This window comes from Girardinichthys multiradiatus, chromosome 11, assembly GCF_021462225.1.
Source record: "Girardinichthys multiradiatus isolate DD_20200921_A chromosome 11, DD_fGirMul_XY1, whole genome shotgun sequence".
Lineage (NCBI taxonomy): Eukaryota > Metazoa > Chordata > Actinopteri > Cyprinodontiformes > Goodeidae > Girardinichthys > Girardinichthys multiradiatus.
In genome coordinates this window covers 12,237,285-12,263,234 of record NC_061804.1, presented here as the reverse complement: position 1 = coordinate 12,263,234, position 25,950 = coordinate 12,237,285, and the positions used below count along the sequence as shown (strand labels likewise).

General features: G+C 42.0%; 1 protein-coding gene and 1 long non-coding RNA gene across 4 annotated transcripts; both read right to left on the bottom strand.

Annotated features, from left to right (window-relative positions):
- Nucleotides 1-822: 822 nt before the first annotated feature.
- LOC124876867 lies at nt 823-4,156 on the bottom strand. Its single transcript, XR_007040390.1, has 3 exons — nt 1,669-4,156; nt 1,317-1,541; nt 823-1,113 (listed from the first exon to the last, which is right to left on the bottom strand). It is a non-coding gene; the product is annotated as an uncharacterized LOC124876867 (long non-coding RNA).
- A 3,121-nt stretch (nt 4,157-7,277) lies between these two features.
- On the bottom strand, nt 7,278-23,799 carry LOC124877009 (cullin-5-like). 3 transcript variants are annotated; one of them, XM_047380105.1, is made up of 19 exons: nt 23,713-23,799; nt 22,556-22,665; nt 22,353-22,452; nt 19,317-19,493; nt 19,079-19,220; nt 18,042-18,187; nt 15,832-15,912; nt 15,622-15,715; nt 15,280-15,410; nt 14,325-14,432; nt 14,189-14,253; nt 13,973-14,105; nt 12,587-12,718; nt 12,362-12,485; nt 11,502-11,677; nt 10,679-10,840; nt 10,451-10,569; nt 8,563-8,686; nt 7,278-8,473 (listed from the first exon to the last, which is right to left on the bottom strand). In XM_047380105.1, the coding sequence occupies exons 1-19, from the start codon at nt 23,737-23,739 to the stop codon at nt 8,279-8,281; spliced, it is 2,346 nt and encodes a 781-aa protein (XP_047236061.1). In that variant the 5' UTR covers nt 23,740-23,799; the 3' UTR covers nt 7,278-8,278. The 3 variants fall into 3 exon arrangements, with proteins under 3 accessions (XP_047236061.1, XP_047236063.1, XP_047236062.1); XM_047380107.1 differs by lacking the exon at nt 23,713-23,799 and adding an exon at nt 23,422-23,706; XM_047380106.1 differs by lacking the exon at nt 23,713-23,799 and adding an exon at nt 23,190-23,390.
- Nucleotides 23,800-25,950: the final 2,151 nt, after the last annotated feature.

Genomic DNA, 25,950 nt, shown 5'->3' with positions numbered 1-25,950 from the left:
GTGCGTTCAGAGATGCTCTTCTGCATGCCTTGGTTGTAACCAGTGGTTATTTGAGTTACTGTTGCCTTTCTATCAGCTCGAACCAGTCTGGCCATTCTCCTCTGACCTCTGGCATCAACAAGGTATTTGCGCCCACAGAACTGCCGCTCACTGGATATTTTCTCTTTTTCGGATTGTTGTGGAATTTTCTTAACAAGTGGATAGAAGTTGACTCACAAGAAGAGAAAATCCGGACTTTGTCTTTATAAGTTTCATTCAAAGGCATTAAGCGTTTGAAGACCCTGTCACTGAGGTTAGTCAATGAAACAGAGCCCCGATCAACATTTACACACAGTATTTATACCAGAACATGACAAAGAGTCTGTGTTTTATGGCCCAGACCCTTCTTGGGTTCAGAGGTGACAAAGTTATCTAGGAACAGACCTAACTGCTCTTTCAAAGGCATCACCCTAAATGATGGGTCCTAACCACTAAACCTCTGATAATGGCTTTTATAGCTTCCTCCTCTAACACAGATGTTCTGAGGAGTGAGGTAACCTAAAGGTCATACACTTTGGAGCACTTAATAAAAGAATTTCCATTACAGGACCATTCTCTGTAAACCCTAGAGATGGTAGAGCGTGAAACTCCCAGTAGATCAGCAGTTTCTAAAATACTCAGACCAGCCCGTCTGGCACCAACAACCATGCCACTTTCAAAGTCACTTAAATCACCTTTCTTCCCCATTCTGATGCTCGGTTTGAACCGCAGCAGATTGTCTTGACTATGTCTACATGCCTAAATGCATCGAGTTGCTGCCATGTGATTGGTTGATTAGAAATTTGCATTGACAAGCAGTTGGACAGGTGTACCTAATAAAGTGGCCAGTGAGTGTATATACTCTGTATCATTGCATTTACAAAACCAACTTAGGCAGGGTTGTGACCTTCATGCTGATACTGAGACCATAAGAAGTGTGGTGATTGGTTCCCTTCTGTATGTAGTTTGTGGTTATTCCAGCCATCCGTGAATAACTGAAGATGTTTGTGGATTTGAGGACGAAAGGTCCAGTATAGTGCATACAGGTGAATCTGAGTCTTCAGGTAGCAGACATCTCTCCATAGTCTCTCAATCCTGGATAGAGAAAAAAAACATTATTTATTTTAAAATTATTTAGATTTTATAGAAAACAATCTTAGAAAAAAAGATTAAAGCAAATGTAAATGGATGTACAATTCAACTTCTCATTGGAGGACTCAATATGAATGTTGAGTTGAAAGAGCCTGAGAACATGCCAGGACCTTATGGTAAAAACCTCTGGTTTTGTGTGCTCCTACCAGTAAGGTGAGAATTTCTGCCTGGGCCTCAGGCTGAGACCATGTGTGCCACTTGAACATTCTCTCCTCCTTTGTCAGAGCGAACGCATGATGGCACTCCATATGTATTCACAGCTCCAAGAAAGCTGCTATGAACTGTTGTGGTGCGATTGTAGGTGGCAGCATTCAGGTAAACAATAAGGCGACTGAAGCCCCCCGTGAACGACAGTTCGCCATCAGTACAAACTAAAACAAAACATGTTGGATTAGCACTGGCAGTAGTAACCCAGTTTTTACAGTCTTATGCTTTAGGCCAGGCATACAAAGCAGCTGCAAATCATAACTGCAGCCTCCTTATCTGCAGGGTCCATACTTATTAACATCCATCTATGGGCTTCACACTGTTGGAACAGAATATCTTCTACGCTGAACCGTCTGTAGCTGGAAAGTGTGCATCAAAATTCCCTGCTGGTCCACACGGTGCATATCTTCTGGCACTTGTCACCTTAAAAAACGGAACGAGATCATAATTAAAACATGTTTGATTTTTTTTCTGATGAACACATTCAAAAAGGTACATTATTCAGAATTAGGATTTTACCTTGTGATTGTAATCAATTTAAAACACAAACTTTCCTTTTAAAAGTTGTGACCTGTGTGTGGAGTCTGAAGGGTCTATTTGGTCTCCTTTTCTACATTGTCTAGGAGGGATAAACAATCATCAATTTGTCATTACATTACATGATGCCTACACTGTGATTGTCACAAGCACATCTGTTAGTCTCACTTACTTTAAATCTGAATACCTCAAACATTCAAATAGCCCAACGTCATCTTGTATCCTGTATTGGGATGATAACTTAAAATTTCCCTCATAACTGCATCCAGCTCATGATCTCCCATATCGCTGAACAACTCGGATACTCTATAAAAAAAAAAAAAAAACACAAAAAACATAATGTCTGGTCAGTTTTGGACTATTTTTCTTGAGCAGACACATTAGCTTACCCTGCATTTAATCATTCAGCTTATGACACCAAATATACTAATTTACATGCAAAATACTCTGGCAGCACAAAAAAACTGGCCCCCTACTGGCCTAGAGTCTGGTTGACAACTGGTGGCATATTTTACACACTGGATTTCTGACGTATGTATTTCACATTTTAAGAAAAGCTGTACCGTAGGAGCAATCTGGAAAAGTGCTGTGTAACGGTGGATATTAACATTCATCATTACTCTGCTGACGTGGTCTGTGCGCTCACCAAATGAATATATTTTATTATGAAGCATGTTGCTCATAATTCAAAAGTTTGTGTTAAAGACTTAATATATGTTGTTCATTCATTATATTTACATTTGAACCCATAGAAGTATTTTGTATTTTTATAATTGTGACATAACATCTATCGTGTTCAGTTTATAACAGAAACGACACACATGCATCCCTTATTCTGCCATCCTGTTCATTCACTGACCCCAAAAAGTCCTGCAATATCTGTGAGCAAAAACGATTCCAAGGCTCGAGGAGGCAACTGTCATCTCTGCTGGGACTCCACTTCCTCTCAAACAAGGTCCGTTCTCCTGAAACGGCCACAAGCGCTTGCATGAAGCATCGATCTGCACATGGATCCTGCTCCTTTCTGCCTCTTGACCAACGGTAGAGGACCTGACCCAAGAAGGGCGGCCCAACTGGTTTGCATAATGAGGCAGAAATGCATAAAGTAAAGTAAAAAATAGGAGAAAGAAAAATGTAAAAAAGAAAACATGAAAATAAAAAGACTTGTTGGAAAAAAACAAGGTAAAAACTTTAAAGGGGAAAATTAAAGAGACATAAATGCAGTATGAGGAAAACCTAATATTAAAAACAGTAAAATTAATATTATGTGCTTGAATGACTAACCTGAAAAAAAATATGAATGTCAAATTATAAAACATGAGGTAAAGTTCACCTTTTTAAAATTAATTGGTGCATTTTAAATGTGTTGATTTATTTATTGGGCCATTTATATATTTCTGCTTTTATTTTTAACTGTCAGTTTTGGTCCATAGTCTTTGTCAACTAATTCAACTTAAATAAGTAAAATAAAAATAAGTAGCCATTATTAGGGGAAATGATAACTGGACCACTAGTGATTTAAGTAGGAATAATTTCTTGAAGTGAATAATAATAATCTGTGAACACCTCATCCATCCGTTTGGATCAGAACCACAGATGATCAAACCAGACTCAGTGAGATTTCTGTACAGCATGTCCGTTTATAATACCAAAGGTACATTAATGAACCGTAACGTTTAAAAAAAATCTAGTTTATGAGTCTGGAGAGAATGAAGGAACCAGAATTTTTGTTCGGCCCGGACTCAGACGACATCCAGAACCTTTCCTCTTGTGATCCCAGCTGTCACTCAGAGAGGAGAGGTCCAACACCGACACTCAGCCGGGGGCTTGTAAGCCACACCAGCCTGATGCTGTTCTTCCTGTGACGACTCCAGAATACATGAATAGCTTCTAGAACCCAAACTGAGTGTGAACGCGGGCCCAACTATATCCAGATGGTTTTGTTTAACCTCACAGGTCCACACTTGCCACCATCTCTCAGTGCAACCAACCTTGACTACCCCCCACCTCATGTGGTGAGCCCATGTTTTTTCAGGCTGAGCCCAACGGGCTAAAGCCCGACCACCAGGCACCACTAGTCCTGGGTCCAGGAAGGTGCCCTGGTTTCTCTAATTCAGGTGTGGTTTGCTGACGTAGTCGGACATCATCAAGATCTTTCAATTGGACTTTGTCTGACCCCGACCTTGGCACCAGATTGCCACGGGAGACCGTAACCGGCCCGGACGCCAAAGCCCCTAGGAACCCTGGGGTAATCAGACCTCCGTCCCCTTCCCTCTTAGAGATGCTCCTCAGCCTCCTCCAGAACACCTTTATGAGTTAACATGTAAGCCCCAGAGAGGACGGTTTCACCTCATCTCCTCCCCAGTGAATCCGGGCCCCATGAGAATCACCTTGAAAGCTGCTGAAGCTGCTATAAGGAGAACTTTAGCTTTAAAATCCTTCTCTCTAGCAAGATCTTAATAAAGCTGATTCTGGGCAACAATCATCGGTCTCAGTTTTCCACAATAATGTTACATATATTAGTTTCTGAATCAGTTCTTAAAAATAATAAAAAGGCTTTTTTTTTTTGTTGAAACATTGGACTCAAAATGTCATTTTTTTTAAAGCAAGACTTTAATTTGGTTGATATTATTAGTGGATCATTTTTAAAGGTGCAGATTTAGATGAACAGAACCTTAACGGAGAATCAATAAATAAATGAAAGATGAACAAACCCTGATGAAGGACACACCTGTAAAATACATTTCATAAGAAGGTGCCGTTTATTCTTTTATTCCAATATTCACATCTCACTTTAGACCCACCCTTCTCTGAACCCCTGGAAAACAGGGTTCTGTCCCAAACCCGGCCGGCCTCTCGGACTCCAACCCGTCCCTCTGACCCTGGGTACATTTTCAATGAGGGGCTCTGATTGCAGCGATCATATTAAACTTTCAAACCCAAAACTCAACATTCTGCACCAGTTTGACCCGATGTTTGGACACCATCGGGTCAAACTGGTGCCGACAACAAACAGCTCGGGTCCGACCTAAAATTCCCGCCAACGGTTCTGATTCTCCTATATGAAAAATGTAAAAACACAAAGAAAACTTTAGATTGATTTCATCTCAACTTGATTCCAAATGATCACAAGTTCATATTGTAAAAGAATTATTAATCATTGTAAATGATGTGTAATAAATAACGTTTAATTACAAACGGATTCGAAATAAAAGAGTCGAGACGAAATGAAAATGATTTTTAACCAACCCTGTGTTTGATTTGTACTGGAAAGTCCGGATTTTTCAGTTTCAATTTAGAAACTGAAATTCAATAGCAGAACTCCTCCTAGATTGGGAACTGGGTCTTGGAAAACCTGAGGTCCAAATTCAATATGGCTGCCGTGCACACAGAACAGAAACCCGCAGGAACAAACTGGTCATTTCATGGTTTGTATCACATGAAACCAGTGGACCAAACAGAACCGAATCCGCTCCTTTACTGTTTGACCAAACAAGATAATGAGAAACACATTTGACCGATCTCGTTCTGTTGACACCGGGCAGCCTGGTCCATAACCACAACCTTTAACAAACCCGTCTGGCTTCCTGACCTTCAACAAGCCCTGGGTTCTATTTCCTCAGAGTTCAGTTCTGGCAATGAACCCAAAACCAGCAGGATTTAGTGAGTGTTCTGAGAGAACTACCAACAGGAACACGAACGGTGCCGTCCAAATAAACAGCTTTGTTATTTAGGGCCAAGCCATCAAAAATAAAGTTTCTTTCAACGATTTCCCTGCATTTTATATCCCTGACGGCCACATTAGAACTGACTTCTGAGTGACACTTGAACGCACCATAAGACCCAGTTCACGGGTTGGACAATGAAACTGAAACACCTGGTTTTAGACCAGAATATTTTATTAGTATGGTGTAGGGCCTCCTTTTACGGCCAATACAGCATCAATTCATCTTGGGAATGACATATACAAGTCCTGCACAGTGGTCAGAGGGATTTTAAGCCATTCTTCTTGCAGGATAGTGGTCAGGTCACTACGTGATACTGGTGGAGGAAAACGTTTCCTGACTCGCTCCTCCAAAACACCCCAAAGTGGCTCAATAATATTTAGATCTGGTGACTGTGCAGGCCATGGGAGATGTTCAACTTCACTTTCATGTTCATCAAACCAATCTTTCACCAGTCTTGCTGTGTGTATTGGTGCATTGTCATCCTGATACAAGGCACCGCCTTCAGGATACAATGTTTGAACCATTGGATGCACATGGTCCTCAAGAATGGTTCGGTAGTCCTTGGCAGTGATGCGCCCATCTAGCACAAGTATTGGGCCAAGGGAATGCCATGATATGGCAGCCCAAACCATCACTGATCCACCCCCATGCTTCACTCTGGGCATGCAACAGTCTGGGTGGTACGCTTCTTTGGGGCTTCTCCACACCGTAACTCTTCCAGATGTGGGGAAAACAGTAAAGGTGGACTCATCAGAGAACAATACATGTTTCACATTGTCCACAGCCCAAGATTTGCGCTCCTTGCACCATTGAAACCAACGTTTGGCATTGGCATGAGTGACCAAAGGTTTGGCTATAGCAGCCCGGCCGTGTATATTGACCCTGTGGAGCTCCTGATGGACAGTTCTGGTGGAAACAGGAGACTTGAGATGCACATTTAATTCTGCCGTGATTTGTGCAGCCATGGTTTTATGTTTTTTGGATACAATCCGGGTTAGCACCCAAACATCCCTTTCAGACAGCTTCCTCTTGCGTCCACAGTTAATCCTGTTGGATGTGGTTCATCCTTCTTGGTGGTATGCTGACATTACCCTGGATACCGTGGCTCTTGATACATCACAAAGACTTGCTGTCTTGGTCACAGATGCACCAGCAAGACGTGCACCAACAATTTGTCCTCTTTTGAACTCTGGTATGTCACCCATAATGTTGTGTGCATTTCAATATTTTGAGCAAAACTGTGCTCTTACCCTGCTAATTGAACCTTCACACTCTGCTCTTACTGGTGCAATGTGCAATCAATGAAGACTGGCTACCAGGCTGGTCCAATTTAGCCATGAAACCTCCCACACTAAATGACAGGTGTTTCAGTTTCATTGTCCAACCCCTGTATTTCTGGACTAAAACCAGTCAATCTCCATGATTTGGAGATGAAACAGCATTCTTCCTCATTGTTGGTATAAAGGAAGAAACATCATGAAAATGTGTCTTATGTAACGAATAAAACTCTTTCATTTTACACAGTGACACGTTTCTAGCTTTTAGTTCTGTTCAAGTTGATGCAGAAAGTGATGCGAAAGGAGCCCCGACCAGGACCCGAGTGTCTTTACAGAACATAAACAAACTGCTCAGTGGGAACTTTTCTGCATTACATTTTTATTGTAATCTTCTGATAAATCATCAAAGCGAACAGAAATAAAAGCTTGAATCACATCACTGTGTCTGATGAGGCTGTAGAGCAGCTGAGCCTCATGGACAGTAAATGTTTCTGGTGATGTTCTGATGTCGTGAGATGCGGCTGTATAACAAGTGGTTGAAAAACAGGACAGGAAGATGAATAAATTCATTCAGTTTTCTGCTGGTAAACTAGTAGCTCAGTGTTTGGGTCGGTTGGAGTTCAGCTGGCAGCAGACGGTCCCAAGCTGTGGACAAACACAGAGCTTCTGAATCAGGGGCCTCAGACCTCAGTCTTTGAGGGCCCGGTGTCACAGCTGAGCCGGCTCCTCAGCCTGAGGGGCACCGGAGGTTGAGACTCCTGATCTGATGACGACCCACATCCTCACATGAACCGGGGCCAGAGGCTTGATGGGGGCCGAGTCAGCTTTTTGGTTCAGTCCAGCACTCTGACCTGTGAAGTGTTCATTAACCCAGTGGATGACCCAGATGAATGAGTCCGACCAGCTGTACTGAAACTGATGAGGCGGATCAGAGCCATGTCAGGGCCCACAGAGTAACGGGGTTACATAGCAGCATCACGTCTCAGGAAACATGGCAGCATTTTAGTTCTGGATTTGGGTTGGACTGCAGAGGTTCTGCAGCTTCATTGCCATCAGTCTTGTGCAAACCCTGACCAGGGTGTAGTAGTAGTACTGCAGAAGTTGTTCTGACCCAGAATCAGAAACTGATCATGGACATTAACCAACCTCAACTGGACAGCAGAGGCGCAGCTTCTTCTTCTTTCTTTGTACAAGTTTAAGGCAGGACGTTTGACTTGTTTTAAATAGTCTCAGTCTGAATTCAGCCTCCCTGCACAAAGTAGATATTTTTCTTCTCAACAGTTTAGGAGGCCTGCAAATGTTCTGGTGTCCATCAGACCCGATCCACTGAAAACAAAGAGAAGATCCGATTGTGGTGCGCTACGCCATGTAGATGAAGGTGTTTATGTCCGTCTCGTCCCGCTTTATGTACTTGTGATCTATCAGCCACTCGATCTGCTCCTTGATCATCTTCTTCTGTGGTAAAAACATGTTCTTTAGGATTTCTACCAGCTCTGTCTGCAGCTGGGCGTTGTTGATGCGTTTCCTCATCTTCATGATCTGGATGATGGCCTCCTGGACGTGGTAGAAGAGGAGAACACACAGAGAGGTTAAATCATCATGTTTTTAGTGCTGTGACCCAGCTGGAGGCTCATCCTTTATACCTGTGTTCTGAGTATCCTGAGCTGGACGATGCCTTCGTTCTCCTCCTCTCTCATTCGCTCGGTTGTGAGCTGCAGCCGACCAATCAGGTTAATCTTTCCTCTTTTCTGAACCTTTGAGTTTTTTCTGGAAACAATGAAGTAAAACCAATCAGTTTAAAAGTCTGAGCACAATATGCTGTTCTGTTCAGGTTCTTAGGGACCGGACTGAAACAGAGTGAAAAAGCAGCCAAAGACCTTCTGAAGCCTGAAGATCTGTGGATCAGAACCGCTTTAGAAGATTCAGAGTAGGTCTGAAACTCATAAAAATTTATTAAACACAGTTATACATTTCAAGTGTTTTTTTCTGTTCATGTTGATGATTCCGTCTTACAGCTAAAACAGCCCAATATTAAGTCTCTCAGAATATTACATTGGAATTATGAAAAATGATTTTTAGTACAGAAATGTTCTGCCATGATATGTGCTCTCTTTCAGACTCTAACCATGAAAACTGGCTCAGAGTTTATCTGTTCTTTCTTTCTAGATGAAACGACTAAAGGAGCTACATCCATCAACATTTACTTTTCCTTCCCATAGAAAGTACTCCTGGATCAGTGCTTCTTTGTTCTCTTTGTGTCTCTGCTCTGTTCTCTTAAACCCCCAGTCAGTCGTGGCAGATGGCCGCTCACACTGAGCCTGGTTCTGGTTCTGCTGGAGGTTTCTTCCTGTTAAAAGGGAGATTTTCCTCTCCACTGTTGCTACATGCATGCTCAGTATGAGGGATTGCTGCAAAGTCAACGCCAGTGACTGTCCACTGTCTCTACATGCTCATCCAGGAGGAGTGAATGCTGCAAGTCACTGACTGGATGTAATCTGCTGGGTTTCCTTAGACAGAAAAACGTTTTATCCAATTTGAATAAATAACTGAATCTGACTGCACTGTTCAATGGTTAGGATTAATTGGAATGTATGAACCTGTCTGTTGTGAAGTGCCTTGAGACAACATGTGTTGTGAATTGGCGCTATATAAACAAAACTGAATTGAATTGCTTCGGTCAGGTTCTGGTCGGCAACAATGCGGGAGACTGTTGACAGTCAGCAGACAGACATTGTGACCCTCCACAAGGAGAGTAGTCCACCCAAGGTGTTTGCTAAAGAGGCTGGCTGCATCCAAGCATATTAATGGAAAGTTAGGTGGAAGGAAAAACTGCGGTAAAAAAAGATCCACAAGCAACAAGGACAACTGCAGTCTTGAGAAGATTGTGAGCAACCACACAGATGTACCCCGAACCTGGGCCCAACCTGCCTATAAACCTCAGCAGAACCATAGGCTTAACGAATTGTTTTCTAGTTAAAGTTTTTTGATTAACTTGATGTTAGGTTTTTATCAGCTGCAAGCCAGAATCATCAGAACTGCAGAAATTAACCCTTGAAATACATATCAGTGTGTGTGGAAAGTATCCATATATTATAAGCTTCACCTTGAAATACTGAAAATAAATGAACTTTACAACGATACTGTAATTTACTGAATGCAGTTGTATGTAAAATAAAAATGTTTTAAGAAGCCAGTCGGATCCTGCAGCTCCTGTATCAGCGCTTCCCAGAATAACCCGGTATGACTTCAACATACACCGCCCTTTTATTTCATTACGTCTTACTCTTGTTTTTTTCCTTTATTTATTTTACCCAGTTTTATTATATGAATCCTTTTTTTACTTTAATGTAAATTTTCCTGCTACTTTATTAACAGCTTTAGTTTTCATTGTAGAACTTGGGTTTCATAAAGCATCTTGATCCACATGGCTGTTGCGCAACAAACTGATTGATTCATTGAAACTTGAGAAATAAAGTCAGGAACCTTCCAACCCTCCATCATTCGGCACACAGTGACCTCAAGGTTTCTTACATTAGAGAAAACTCCTGGTTGACATAGAACAATGTTCCTTCTGTGAAGTCTTTGGGTGAAGATACCACCGGGTCATACAACAGAACCTGACGTTTGAGCTTGGGGAACGCCACCAGAGACTGGAAGAACAGAAGACCAGACAAATCAAATCAGAACCAAGTTAGCAAACCCAAATCGAGCTGGATCTGGCCAGATCGGAGAAGCTCAGAGAACTTTTCGGCTCTTTACCCAGAGAGTTCGCCGTAGCTCAGCGTCGGGCAGCTCTGTGGCTAGCTTTAGGTTTTCGAAGCTGATCCGTTCTTTTGGCCGCTGGTTCCAGGCGAACAGAACGGCCAGCTGGAAAGTCGTCACCTCCAGGTCGTACTGGCCCACCTCGTTCTTAAAGGTTATCTGAGGAAGTGAGGCACAGTTTATCAGCTGTAGAACTACAGAAGCACTGCTAGATGGAAGGTGCTGAATGTTAAGATGTTGTTTAGACTTCCCAAAGAAAGTACACATGACCCAGTGCTTCTGTGTTTAGAGGTGTGTCTTTCTTGAACAGACAGATGGCGCTATGGGTCCCATTAACTGAATGAACTGTCTCATAGTTAGTACACCTGGTCCAGCGTTTTGGGGCGTGTCCCTTTCTTGGATGAACGCACCAATGGAGGCGGAGCGACTGCAGCCATTATCTAAATGAAGTCTGTTTTTCTTTTCAAGACAGAAACTCCTGACTCGCTGCTTCTGTAGGTTTTACATTTTAGCACTTTTCACATATAAAATCACAAAGAAAGAGACTAAAAACATGTCGGCTCTATCCTCTTAGCCCCCAGCGGGTCGAGACAGATGGCGGCTCAGACTGAACTGGGTTCTGAAGGAAGTTTCTTCCTGTTAAAAGGAAGTTGTTTCCCTCCACTGTCATCCCATACTTCTTCCAGAGGAAGAATTGCAGTTGCATTTGAGTTTGATCCTCAGCAATGAAAACAGAACTTCAGAACCAGGAGAACCAGCACAGTTTCTCAGCCCATAAGTTAAATGCAGAATGCTGGAGGTGCAGATTTGTTAGACTCACAATGCCGTTGGACATGAGGTGATGCCAGTGAAGCTTCCTGCCGCTGTGGTTCTTCTTGTAGAAGTCCTCCACCTCAGGTATCAAATCCTCCAGCTCTGTGGGCAGAGACACAAAAACCTTCTCGCTGCTCCTCGACCACGCTCCGGCGTTCAGGATCTTTATGTTGACCGAGTCGGCTTGCAGAGAAGAAAACACCCATGTTTCAGCTCAGGACCGACATGTTTTAGAAAAACTGAAGCCGTGGCCTCATTAAAACAGTGGGCAGAGTAGAAACCTACTAACTCATTCAAAAATACATAAAAACAACAAATATGGTTTTAATTCTCTTGGAAAATCTGAAATCAGCAAAGCTTAAAATGTTTTATGAAGTGGTTATCATAGTGCTGCACATTTGCTCATGGCTTGTTGAAGCTTTTCGAAGCTGCTGAGATATGATCGCATATTATTTCACATCTTAATTGTTGCATCTGGTCCTTTTCAGACTTATTTCTGTATCTCGTCTTCTCTGGCGACCTTGTGCTTTAAAAAGTCACAAAGAATACTATTTAGCAACTCAAAGTTTGAGCGCCCCCTTCAGGCTAGTTTACTTTAACAGCCTGCACGTATTGAACTCTGAGGAACTCGTTGAAGTTTAGAAACTTTGCGAATAAGCCGATTAAATAAAGACATAATGGAAACAATCAAACCCATATTTTATGCATTTTAGAATTAATTTGAGATTTATTTGAAAGACCCAAATTGAAAGAAGCCCTTACAAGCAGTGTGGGGTTCTGTCTCGGTCAGGTCACAATGATGCTGTAAGAACCTTCAACAGGAATGAAACCACGGATCTGGTTCTGGCACAGGGAAGTGGACCTTACCTGGCAAAGCGAGCTTGTTGTGTTTATGAGTTTCCTTAAAGGACTGGTTGAGATCCTCGGACACTTTGATGTCCTGGAACATCCGGGCCAGCTTGTTGACGTAGTCCGCTGGCATTCCCACTTCCTGTGAGGAGAGATGATATCACAGGTTTGGATCCTCAGTAACTGATGAACGGCAGGTTTTAGAACCTCGGAACCACATGGTGAGTATGAAGAGTTTGGTACCCTGAGCCACTCCACCATGTTCTCCTCGATCTCGCTGTCGGCTGAGATGTCCAGGATGAGGCGGCGGGTCAGGTGGGCTTTGTGGTAGCGCATGAACACGTCTTTGTTCTGGACGTACTTCAGCACTAAAAGCTACAAACATCAAACGGGTTTTTAATAACTGACAAAAACTGCTGCTTCACACGAAATTCTGCTGATATTTAAACGTCTAAAGTTATTCAATTCAGATGATTGAGTCGGATCAGCTGTACTGAAACCTGGCCCGATCAGGTTCTTTCAGAACTGGGCCAGGTTCATTTTATAGACAAAAATCTGGCGCACACTTGTATGCAGCCCCCCTGAGTCAGAACTCTGCAGAACCACCTATCTGCAGGTCTTCTAGGGTTCATCTCTACCAGACTGACACTGTTCATAATTCTTCTCTACAAATCAGCTCAAGCTCAGACAGAGAAAGTCTGTTTTCATCTCTCGTCACAGAACCTCAGTTGGATTTAGGTCTGGACTTTGACTAGGCCATTCCAACACATGAATCTGCTTTGATCTAAACCGCTCCATTGTATCTCAGGCTGGATGTTCAGGGTGGTTCTCCTGCTGGAAGGTGAACCTCCACCCCAGTCTCAGGTCTTCTGCGGCCTCCAACAGGTTTTCTTCCAGGATTGTCCTAGATTTAGCTCCATCCATCTACTCATCAACTCTGACCAGGTTAGCTGTCTCTGCTGAAGAAGAGAACCTCCACAGCATGACGCTGCCACCATGTTTTACCTTGGGGATGGTGTGCTGGTGGGTAATGTGAGGTGTTAGCTCATCTGATCGGAGAGCACCCCTTCCACATGTTAGTGGTGTCTCCCATGTGGCAAACTGCAATGCTCTCCTCTCAGCCTGTCAGCTGAGGCAGACCTCCATGTCTTGGTAGGTCTACAGTACCTCCATCTTCTCTCCATGTTCAGATAATGGATTGAGTTCTGTGAAATGTTCAAAGCTTGGGATGTTGTTGTAGAACCTAAACCTGCTTTAAGCTGAACCAGAACTCTGTCCCTGACTGCTGTTCCTTGGTCTCCATGATGCTGTTCGTTCTCTAAAGAAACTGAGACCAGAAACTGAACAGCTGGACTCTGTTTACTGATTAGGAGGCTTCTGATGGGAATTATTTACCGATGAATATACATTATATTTAGGGGTATCAGAGTAGAGGGGGATAATACATGCATGCCACAGTTTTCTGAACACCATGAATTATTTTCTTTTCACCAAACAGTGTTTCTGTACTTTGTGTTGATCTGTCTCATAAAATCCACAGAAGGGTTTGGTGGCACCAGGACAAAAGGTGGCAGACCTAAAGGGTGTGAATACTTTTGCGAGGTTCCATACAAACACATGAAGACCCACCACTTCCTTGAGCTTGGCCTCGATCTCCTCAGAGGTCAGCTTCTTGCTCAGCGGAGTCTTCCTCAGGAGCATGTCGCAGTAGTTGCCCAGCAGCTCTGGACACTTGGACTCCGGCTGAGTTTTCATCCCCACCCTGTAAGCATAAAGGCGTTCAGTCATCAACGCTACTCCGGATCAGAACCAACGCCGGGAATTACCCGTAGGAAGTTCCCTTACCCTTTCTGTTTCATGGGAAGCTCTAGTTTAAATATAGTGGCATCATTAACGACAGCTTTATACGCCTGGAAAAGAGAAACGGTTGAAGAAAAATTGTTCTTGGTCTCATTTTAATGTTTAGCTTGAAAAAACTCACTTTGTCTCTAGCAGTGAGGAAGCGAGGGTCGTCCTGAAAGGCTTCCTTCACCAGCCGACTGAAGCGGTTAAACAGAGTCAGCAGCTGCTCCACATATTTCTCTGAATCCTGCAGCAGACAACGTATTAAAGCAGGTTTTAGAACATTAACAACATTTATTCTGCAGTAAAGGAACCGGTCTTCAACCAACCAGAACGTGGGTATAACTTGGTCCAGCAGAAAGCTCAACTCCATCATTTTATGCCTTTCTAATAAAAGGCAGGTCTTTGACCTCAGTTTGCATTAGATAAACTAAGGACCAGGTCAAAACGCTGGGGTGATCGGGCTTTTTCAGTGGCAGAACCCAGACTCTGGAACTGGAGCTTTTCTGGTATTTTCACTGACCATCTCAAGACTGATAGGTCTTATGGGGAAACAAAGTTGGTTCCCAATTTTAGGTTGGGTGGTTTAGATTTAGAGGTCAGGGTTAGGAATATAGTGATAATGTTGTGGGCGTATGAGTAGAAATACAAACATGCGCATGTGTGTGTTTCTAGAAAGCTGAGGACGATTCATGAAGCTGATTTGTTTGGTTGGTTTGAGCCATAAAACCTTAATCAAATAAAACCGTTTAGTTTCGTCACTGATCATATAAATAGTTATTCTTTCCATTTTCCAGGATAAATAATACATTATTTTAATATTATTCTGGGAAGCTTCTTCTGGGTCTGTTGGTGTTCTGCTAAAAAAAAGCAAACCTGATTTAAAAGGCTCCCCTGAACCAGGAAGCATATAGAGAAGTTCACCACATGCATCAAGTCCCATGACACTGTACCTTTAAATCAGGTTGGTGTGTGGTGTGAAGATATTGGCCCGATTGTTGGACTGACCAATCAGTCCAACTTTAAAACACTGCATGGTCCAGACCAGGTCCCTCCATACTTTAAATGTTCATGTTTCTGAGTGAGATGCTCACAGAGGTGATGGTCTCTGCTGAAGCCACCATATCAGCCAGGCCAGCGCTCATGATGTGGTCCTCCAGGTCCTTCAGCATGGGATCGATCCCGCTGGGAACTTTGTCCATCAGGGAGAACATCAGCTGTAACTCTGCGGTTCAGAGAAAACGGACCAAGTCAGTTTAAAGACTGACGGCTGAATGATGTTGGTGTCCAGAGGTGTCAGAGGTAAGAATCTTGTTGTCCCAAATCTGCCTTTAAAGGTTTAACTCTGATCTACTTAGATGTTCTGCTTCTCAACAACTCCACAGCGTAGCTTTGCAAAATCTAAGCCCATGGGTAACTTTGGGTTCTGGACTCACTGTCTGTCTCGTTGCGTTTGATCATCCCTGGACACTCGGCTAAGATGGTCTCCTTGAAAGACGTCACCAGTGCATTGACGCAGCACTCCATTAACTGAGAACATGAACACACATCAGAAACATTTCAATTAAACTATATTATGTATGATATAACAACACAATAACACGTTAGACAAGTAAAATATATAGCAGACTGTCTGTTAAACTCACAGCTTGGACTGAGTTACAGTCGCGTCTCGTCTCCAGATACCTCAGAGCTCGTTTCTCCTCTTCTCTCAGCTTTGAATCCGCCTGTCAGAGTTTTAGACCCAGTTACAGAAACACAACCATGTTCTCTGAGCAGAAATGAAGACATCAAGAACAATCCTATCATCTAAATGAACCTAACGTCCTCACAGGATTCTCCCTGACCTGTCTGCTGGGATCCTAGGTCTCCATGATGAAGTTTGTTCTTTAATGTTCTCTAAAGAACCTCTGAGGCCAGAAACAGAACAGCTGCAGTTAGACTGAGACTGAATTATACAATTCAAAATTCAAAACTCAAAAATACTTTATTAATCCCAAAGGGAAATTAAATGTTGTTATAGCTCATATTATGAAGGTTTCCTCAAAGAGCCGTTGTAGATGCTGATGGCTGTGGGCAGGAAGGATCTCCTGTAGCGCTCCGTCTTACAGCAGATCTGAAGAAGCCTCTGACTGAAGACACTGTTGTTGTAGGACAGTCTGATGAAGAGGATGCTCAGGGATCTCCATAATGTTCTTCATTTTATGAAGAGTCCTTCTTTCCACAATGATCTCCAGAGGTTCCAGAGGAGTCCCGAGAACAGAACCAGCCTTCTTTATCAGCTTGTTGAACTTTTTCAAATCCCTAAGGACTTGAAGGACCTAAGCTTCCTCAAGAAGTACAGTCTGCTCTGTCCCTTCTTGTAGATGGCTTCACAGTTGCATCTTCATTCCAGTCTGTTGTCCAGGTGAACACCGAGGTATTTATACTCCTCCACCACCTCCACTTCTTCTCCCATGATAGAAATAGTTTTTGACTTATTCCTGTTTCTCTTAAAATCTACAATCATCTCCTTTGTTTTAGTCACGTTCAAAATGAGATGATTGTTTCCACACCATGCCACAAAGGCCGTCCACCACCTTCCTGTACTCCTCTTCTTGTCCATCTCTGATCCACCCAACAACTGCAGAATCATCCGAGTGTTTCTGCAGATGACAGGAGTCTGTCTTGTACTGGAAGTCTGAGGTGTACAGAGTGAAGCGGAATGGTGAGAGTACAGTCCCCTGTGGTGCTCCTGTGCTGCTGACTACCTGGTTAGACTCACAACCCTTCAGTCTCACAAACTGTGGTCTGTTTGTCAGGTAGTCTTTGATCCAGGAGATTGTTGAGGCCTCCACCTGAGTCTTTTGGCGTTTCTGACAAAGCAAATCAGGTTGGATTGTATTAAATGTTCTGGAGAAATCAATGAACATGATCCTCACAGGTGGCATCAAAGGTGGTGAAGGTGCTGATTAGTCAAAAATAACTAAAGTTTGTGGCTGTAATGCGACAAAATGTAGGAAATGTAAAGCAAATCAAATCACTCTGTAGCCACAAAGAGGTATTCTTCATCTTAGACCAGAGCTGAGGCACCTTACCATCTAAACATCCATATCTGCTCAGTCCAGCTAATTAAACTTATTTATCATTTAATACACAACCTTTGGAAAAAAGACATACAGACAGCAGGTGGATGGGTAGGTCCACAAGTGTGGTCAGAACCACCTGGAGCTTAACCCGCACAAGACTGTGGAGATGACAGTGGACTTGTGGAGAACACCCCACACTATCCTCAACAACACCGTGTCTACTGTGGATCACTTCTACACGGCCCTCATCCAGTCTGTCCTGTCTTCATCCATCTCAGTGTGGTTTGGATCATCCACCAAACAGGACCGGTCCAGACTGCAACGACCAATCAGGTCTGCAGAGAGAATCATCAGGGCTGACCTTCCATCCATCCAGGACTTATACAGGTCAAGGGTCAGGGGAAGGGCAGCTGACATCTCTGCAGACCCCACACACCCTGCACATAAACTGTTTAGACTTTTACCTTCAGGTGGCGCTACAGAGCACTAATGATGAAAACCCTGAACTGTTAATCAGTGTTTATTTATGGTTTTACAAAAGGGGCGATTACTTTTCCACATGGTACCAGTTTGGCTCGGATGGCTTTGTTCCCTAAGAAATTAAATCTTTACAAGAAAACTGCTTTTTGTATTCACTCGGTTTAACTTTATCTGAAGATTAAAATCTGTTTGATGATCCGAAACGTCTGAGTGAGACAAAAAAAAAAAGCAGAACCAGAAGTAATCTGTAAGGGGGTGAATACTTTATCACAGCTGCTGTGTATATCCTATTCCTGTCTTGTACTCACATATTTCATGTAGTTCTGGACCCCGTTCTGCTGGAGGTATGATGGCGCCTGTGTTCTGTAGAACCTCTCAGTGGAGTCCATGTAGGCTTTCTCGAAGTTATCCCTGTAGATCTGCAGCTTGTCTTCAGGGTTGGAGCACAAGTTCACTGCTCACAGAACAAAAAGACAGAATCAACCAAGAAAAAGACGAGAGAGAGAAAGAGAGACCGCTCTGAAACCCTGCAGACGAGCCGCGAAAGCAACACAACAACAGGAGCAACTGTCTGGAGACGGTCAAAGGAGGAGGAGATGTTGACAACATCTTGAGACTGTGCAGCCTCAGAAAAACACACATATTACATCAGCCCATTAACCAGGAGATGATGTCCTCCCCAATTAAATCATAGAAATACATTTAAATAAAACTGTCATTTTAGTTTAACAGTGAACAAGCAGGGGTGTAACATACATGTGAACATAAACAGTCACTGTACTGACATCAAATTCAGTCACACGAACACATCAGGAGCAGCTAACTGTGGCTGTCTGAAGCTCTCCACACCAAACCAATGCAACAATGACTTCATTTGTCATCAGCAGCACAAGTTGTTTTGATTATTCAGTCATGGACAGACAGAGTTGAGGAGTGCAGCAAGCCCCACGTTTACATAATATTCTATGGCAGGCCATAACTGTATTTATTCAGTATTGGCTTACAAGGGTATCTCAAATTAAAACTTAATCAAAAGGTTCATTATTTCAGTAATTTAGTTCAAAAATGAAACTTATTATATAGATGAATTTCATACAGGGATTTATTTTAAGTGTTTATTTCAGGTAATTGTACCAATTCTGTCTTACAGCTGCTGGAAACCCAAAGCTCAGTCTCTTAGGAAATTACTATATTAGATCTGATCAATAAGAATAGTTTAAATACAAAGATTGTACGGTACGTTCTGTTGTGTGCATGTCATGTGGCTAACACAATCATGAGGAAGACTGCTGCTCATGAGGAAGATGGAAAGTCAAGACGTGAAAATTGTCGGTTAGTTGCTCACCGTAAGACTCTCGCACTCCGATGACCAACTGGGAGTCAAAGGCCTCTCCCAGCCTCTCGGCATGGACGAGCTTCATCGCACTGTCCTGAAGCCTGTTTTTAATGTTGGAGAAGATGGACTCGTTCCACGTGTCCAGCATGAGCTGCAGTCACCAAAATGAGAATCAGATAAGCTACAGAATAATACACAGCTTGTAAATTAGGTCAGAACCAGACAGAAGCACTCAGCTTCTCCTCACCTTCCGGACTATGCTGTCCTCTACGCTGGACTTCTTGTTGCTTCCCTGCTTGCCCATCAGAGTGATCTCCAGCTGGCAGAAAGGTTTGGGCAGGATGTCACACTGAGTGAAGAACTTCCTCCACTCAACGATGTAGGCCTTCAGGAGCGCCGTGTCATCCTGGTGACTCAGCACCCGCTGGAAAAAGGTGAGAAACACAAGATAGGGTCCATCTGCAACAACCAACCGATGACAGAAACTAAAGGATGTGCATCAAACGGAAACAATTACAGATGTCAAAACGTTAGTGTTGATAATCACAGGAGCAAAACCTTTTTTAAAGTGCCCGTGACAACGACTTTTCATGATAAATTCAATTACATTTATGGAAACATTGATGAAATACTTTAACAAGTAAATTCATGCCACTGAAATGAACAGTTCTTAAGATATATGGTCATAAATTTCACTAAAAAAGGCATTTCCAGACCACTCCTTTGTGATTTTGTTGCACTCTTTTATGATGTAGAAGGGGAACCCCGGCATTTAAACTGACTGCTGCTACAAAGGCAGCAACACAGACAGCAGCAAAGAATCTAATATTTCTTTAGATATATTTCAGTCACTATCAGAGAGACGCAGCAGAGTCAAAGAACAGAGTCAGCTTTCATCAGATGGCAGAGCACCAGTGCTGCAACGTGCAGACGGCCATCTAATTCACCAGAGTCTACTGTTGCTGGATGCCGGAGCACAGCCAGAGTCAATCTGCATGAATCATACCGGACCACCAGGAAACAGAACCAGCACAACATCCGTATTTTCAAAATAATTCAATTCAAAAATACTTCATTGATCCCAAAGGGAAATTAAATGTTGTTAAAGCTCATATTATGAAGGTTTCCTCAAAGAGCCGTTGTAGATCCTGATGGCTGTGGGCAGGAAGGATCTCCTGTAGCGCTCCGTCTTACAGCAGATCTGAAGAAGCCTCTGACTGAAGACACTCTGTTGTTGTAGGACAGTCTCATGAAGAGGATGCTCAGGGTTCTCCATAATGTTCTTCATTTTATGAAGAATCCGTCTTTCCACAATGATCTCCAGAGGTTCCAGAGGAGTCCCTAAAACAGAACCAGCCTTCTTTATCATCTTGTTGAGCTTTTTTAAGTCCCTGGCTCTGATGCTGCTTCCCCAGCAAATGATGGTAGAAGAGATCACACTCTCCACATCAGACTTATAGAAGATATGCAGCATCTTGCTGCAAACACCAAAGGACCTAAGCTTCCTCAAGAAGTACAGTCTGCTCTGTCCCTTCTTGTAGATGGCTTCACAGTTGCATCTCCACTCTAGTCTGATGTCCAGGTGAACACCGAGGTATTTATACTCCTCCACCACCTCCACCTCTTCTCCCATGATAGAAATAGTGTTTGACTTATTCCTGTTTCTCTTAAAATCTACAATCATCTCCTTTGTTCAAATTCACATTGAAATTCACTAAAGACGGACTAGATCTCGTTATATTAATAAATACACACATATCTATCTACACACGTGTATATATTAGCAGCTGTTAACATTAGATCAGTTTCTGGGTTAACTAAGTTATTATAAACTGACCAATTAAACATTAAATGCACCAAATTAAGCAACAAATATAGCTTTGCTGCACTCAGAGGGTTAGGGTTAGGGTTAGTGAACTCACCCAATGAAGATCAAAACACATGAAAATATGTGACATCATTTCTCAGGTGAATTCAGAGGTTTCTTGTTTGAATCAGTTTACTGAGAAGTCCTCTGATCATACCTGGCTGTGCTTGGTGGGACCACCCCATCTGTTCCTCCTCAGTTTTCCAGCTCTGATCCAGGCACCTCTGATCCTCTTCCCTTCAGGAAAGTAGTGCAGACTACGGGTTGTTGTCGTAGTGTTGCTGCCACCAGCAGCAATGCACCGTTTCTCCATATTAACGCTGTTTTTAACGTAACTTGGCTTCTACCTGAACCGTTTATCATTGATGTTCACACAATGAATGATCGGAGACTTCCCCTTTGACCTCATTATGGGACGACTTTGGCCTTGCAAAATTTAACATCAAAATATGTTTATTTTGGGTCTTTTATCGCATCTTTAATCCTATAATTCCTTCAATATTAAGATTTTTTCTTTCAATTTCTGCATTGTGGGAAAAGTGTGTCAAAGGCACTAAGAATCTTTAAAATCTGGATTCATAGTTTGAGAAAATAAACATGTGAATCATTTTATTCCAGGTTTGCCATAACATGCATACTCAAAACAGCCAAGCTGGCCACTATACAAGACTAAAGGATATCTGAAAGTACGTCCTTTACCCTAACATTTATATAATTCATGCAAGAACATTTAAACAGTGACTAATCAAAACAACCTCTTGTACAATAAGCTGCATTTAGACCTCTGGAGCCTTTTCTACGAAGAAGGGTCATTTGTTCAAAGTTCAGGTTTGGTTTCATCTGATCAGAGAACCTTCTTCCACATATCTGCTGTGTCTCCTACATGGTTTCAGGGCATCTTCTGGCTTTCTTCCAACAATGGTTTCCTGCCACTCTTCAATAGAGGACAGATTTGTGGAGAGGACCACTAATACATAAAATAATAAATCCTGTAGGCAGATTTTTTCCACCTGAGCTCTGGATCTCTGCAGCTCCCCCAGAACTACAAAGGTCTTCTTGGTTGTTTCTCTGGTAAATGCTCTCCTGGCCCTGCTTGTCGGTTTAGGTGGACCTCCATGTCTTGGTGGGTCTGCAGTTGGTCCATCCTCTCTCCATGTTCAGATGATGGATTGAACAGAACTCTCAGGTGTTCAATCAGTGTGCTTGGGATGTTGTTGTAGAACCTAACCCTGCTTTAAAGGTCTCCATAATGTTCTCCCTGACCTGTCTAAATACATGTACACCACACATTTAAGATTTTTATTTGTTAAAAAAAAAAAGGAATTTAACTTTGGAGGAAGTAGAAGGAAAACCACATTGTTCTTCTACTTAGTCTGTGTTTGTGCGACCATAAAATAGACAAACGGGTTTCCTTACTGCTTGAGCCTGTTTGATGAAATCTAAGATGTCCTCTTTCAGAGCCTGGTGGATCTTAGCTGGACCTTTGTCATCCCACAGGCAGACAGCATGGACATCTCTGCAGAGACAAGGAGGAAGAGACACCAATATGGTGATCACCATCTGCCTTCCAGATGCTGAGATGCTGCGTATGAACGCAGGGAGAATGCAGAAAGACTTACGAGAACAGGTCAAACCACTGTTGTTTGGTGACGGACTCCTGCCGTAGCAGCTTCAGTACGATGGGGCGCATCAGGTCCCATTTATCCTCAAACTGTAGGGAACCTTTGTTCTGGAAATAGAAGAGGAGCGGACTACATGACGCACCAACTGGAAATTTGTTTTTTTTTTCCTTTTAAATCAGTTATATTCACAAACATTTAAATTCATGACCTTTCTTTGAACCAATGAATGCATACTTTAATTAATAATTGCAATTTTATTTGGTCCACATTAAAAAGCATCATGGAACCCAAAACACCCCCATCTGTTCACAGCAGAACAATTTCTACATTTGAAATGATGCGGCACAGCTGGCTAGCAATTTAGTTTTTGTTTCAAGGCAGAAATCTTTTGTTGGCTGTTTTTAGTAGTAATTATATCTTTATATACAATAATGAATGTGACTTTTGGCTGAATAAAGGACTGCTGCAGGTAAACTGAGGGGCATAAATTGACCCAGAAATTCCCCTCTCCTAATATTTAGTATAATGTATAAATTATAATATTTAGTATAATGATGCTGTTTTCCAGGTCCTTTACTCACTCAGAGTAAATGGTTTGTTCTAACAACTTCTGTGGAGATTTCACACATACCTAAAGGCTAAAGTCTGATTCCTGGGACAGAATCTCTACTGGCTGAGTTCCTGGAAGCAGTGCCATGAGGGCCTATCAGGAGGACAGCATGAGGAGCTGGACAACTGCTCCATGCAGCTCCTGTGGGGTCTGACAGAGGCTTCACAGCTCCTGGATGACAGCTGATGAGGTTTGGTACCAGCCCGTAAGAAGACTGCGGTCATATTATACAGAGGCAGAACTAACAGTCTACCTTTCATTCATGACCAGGTTCTGTGCCCCACCGGCTCCCGTTGTTTCTGCCTTTTTCCACGGAGTGAGCTCTGCTGTAGCCCCTGTGTTTAGCTTCTACATCACTGAGAAGCAGCTAATGTTAGCCAGATGAAATTAAACTCTAGACAGTTAAAGCTAACGCTGACAGCGCCGTCCTGCCCCGGTTCTGGGAGCGGTTCGGTAAACTCGGAGCGAAACACCTGCGTTACACCGCGAACATGGCAGGGCTGCAGTCAGCTGCGAAAACAGATAACTGAATTGAGGCTCCTACCTTCAGTAAATTAGACGGCGCCGCCATGTTCCCTCAACTTATCCTCCCGGAAAATCTCGCGTGAACATCAAACATGCTGCGTTCGATTCGCCTCGGACATATAAGTTCGCATCTGAGAATGGCGCCACCCTATGGGGAAGAAACTTCTTCCCATACCATCCCTGTAACCTGAAGGTGTTGTCCAAATACAAACAAAGAACAACACTTGAAACAAATAAACATTTAAAACGGTTTTACGTTTTGTTTCGACGATAATTTGAAAAACATTTTTCATGCCTAGAAGGCAGGAAAACAACCAGTCTTACCATATATGAGCAGTGACGTCACTGGGTGGACACATACTTTACTAGTGCAATAAATGATAATGTTGCTTCTTTCTGGCTCCACTTACAAAGATATATTTCCCAAAAGATAAAAGAAGATATCTCTCTAAGCAAATTTGAAATACTTCTTATAGTCACTAATCCAACTTTACAACCAAGGAAAAATATGTAATTAATTTAATCATCATTTTTAGCAAAATATAATCTATAAAAAATGATTGGGCAAAAAAACACCCTTCTTTTATAACAGCAAAATAACACATCTTAAAACATATTGGAACGCCATTGAAAAGCCTAAAAAAAAAAGAACAATAAATTAACCAAAATGATCAAATTATTTCATCATTTTAATCTAAATGTAGCAGACCTCTAGGTGAAGTATGTTTTTGTGTTTTATTTATTGTCTTGTATTTTCTTTCTACATGTGTTTTTCTTTAATTGTGTAATTGAGTTTCAGTTTGTTTTTCTATATTGCATGTATTTCCATAACTGTCAATAAAGATCTTTTATAGGTTAAAAGAATGTTCTGATGATGTGAATGCATTCAATTGCTTGAACCCAATTTTATTAAGAATGTAACTCACAAATCTTTTAATAGTGATGTAATGGAGCTTATATGAAAGGATAGAATGTTAATATACTAAACTTATATAGTGTTTTTCTTGTGTGTCTGACATAGTTGATCATGACATACACGACATACAGGTTGATAGGCTGGAAAACTGGGTGTGTCACATATCTTTAAATCTCTGTGTTACCGCATGATCACAGCCTCTTACAGTCACTGAGTCATTGCATGCATAATATCAGTCAGTCGATGGATCAGAACTTTCTTCCAGCTTAATGCAGAAAACGGAAAAATCATTGTATCCCAAAAAATGCAAGGATAGAGATCAATGACCAGCTAGAGTCAATATTGTTGAACAAAACAATCAGGCAGCTGCAGCTCATGTGATATGCTGCTGCCAGAGTCCTGGCCAACTCCAGGAAAATGGGTCATATCAGAACCAGTTCTTAAATCATTGCGCTGAGTCCCTGTTTTTCAAAGAAGGGGTTTTAAAATTCTGATTCCATAAAGCACTAAATATTCATGGACTGAAATAAATTCCTTGGTTGCTTGTCATGTATGAACCATGCAGATCCCTCATGTCTTCAGAGACCTGTTTGTTCCTTAACACCAGGAATAAAAACACTTGTGTTTACTGCAACATTTTGATCAAAGAATCTGACTAACGAACTGTTTGCATGATCACTGATGAGTGATTGAAGCAAGAGATTAAAGATTAGATTTGGATTTAAATCTGATCTAATTTAATTTTAAAATTAACTTCAATTTAAATTTGTATTAAAAATGTGCCTTTTATTCTGCATTGTACCATTGGTTTTGTTGTATGCAATCCTTGTTTAGGCTTTTTCCTTCAGGTCAGCGCTACTGGGCTGCAGAAACCAGAGACAGTTTCTTTCCCCCAGCTGTTTCTCTCATGGACACAATGAACACCTTTCACCGGCGCTCTGCTGGAAACAACATAAGCATATTGCATTACTACAGCCAGCATTTACATGCTGGTTTATGTACATATAATTTCTTTAGCTTTTATTATAATTCCACTAAAGTTATATATTTATGCCTACTGTCTGTACAATGTGAATGAAATCAAAGTCAAATTCTTTGTTTGTGCACATAAACTTGGCCAATAAATCTGATTCTGATTATTTTAAGTGTTTGACATATTAATCATCTTTTTTTTTTTTTTACTTTGAGGTTTCTGCAATTTTCTTTTTTAAATTTTCTACTTGAGCAATATTTTGTGAAATAATGCTACTCTTGCTTTGGCTACTCTACTCATCATTATAAATCTCATTCACCCAGACACACATTCACATTCCAAAATGCAGATTAGTACATAACATGGGA

Coding starts and splice junctions, on each gene's coding strand:
- LOC124877009 (XM_047380105.1), bottom strand. CDS start 23,739: ATGGCGGCGCCGTCTAATTTACTGAAG. Junction 14,254..14,324: donor TCCTCACTGCTAGAGACAAA/GTGAGTTTTTTC, acceptor TCTCTTTTCCAG/GCGTATAAAGCTGTCGTTAA. Junction 10,841..11,501: donor ACCTCATGTCCAACGGCATT/GTGAGTCTAACA, acceptor TCACTTCCTCAG/ATAACCTTTAAGAACGAGGT.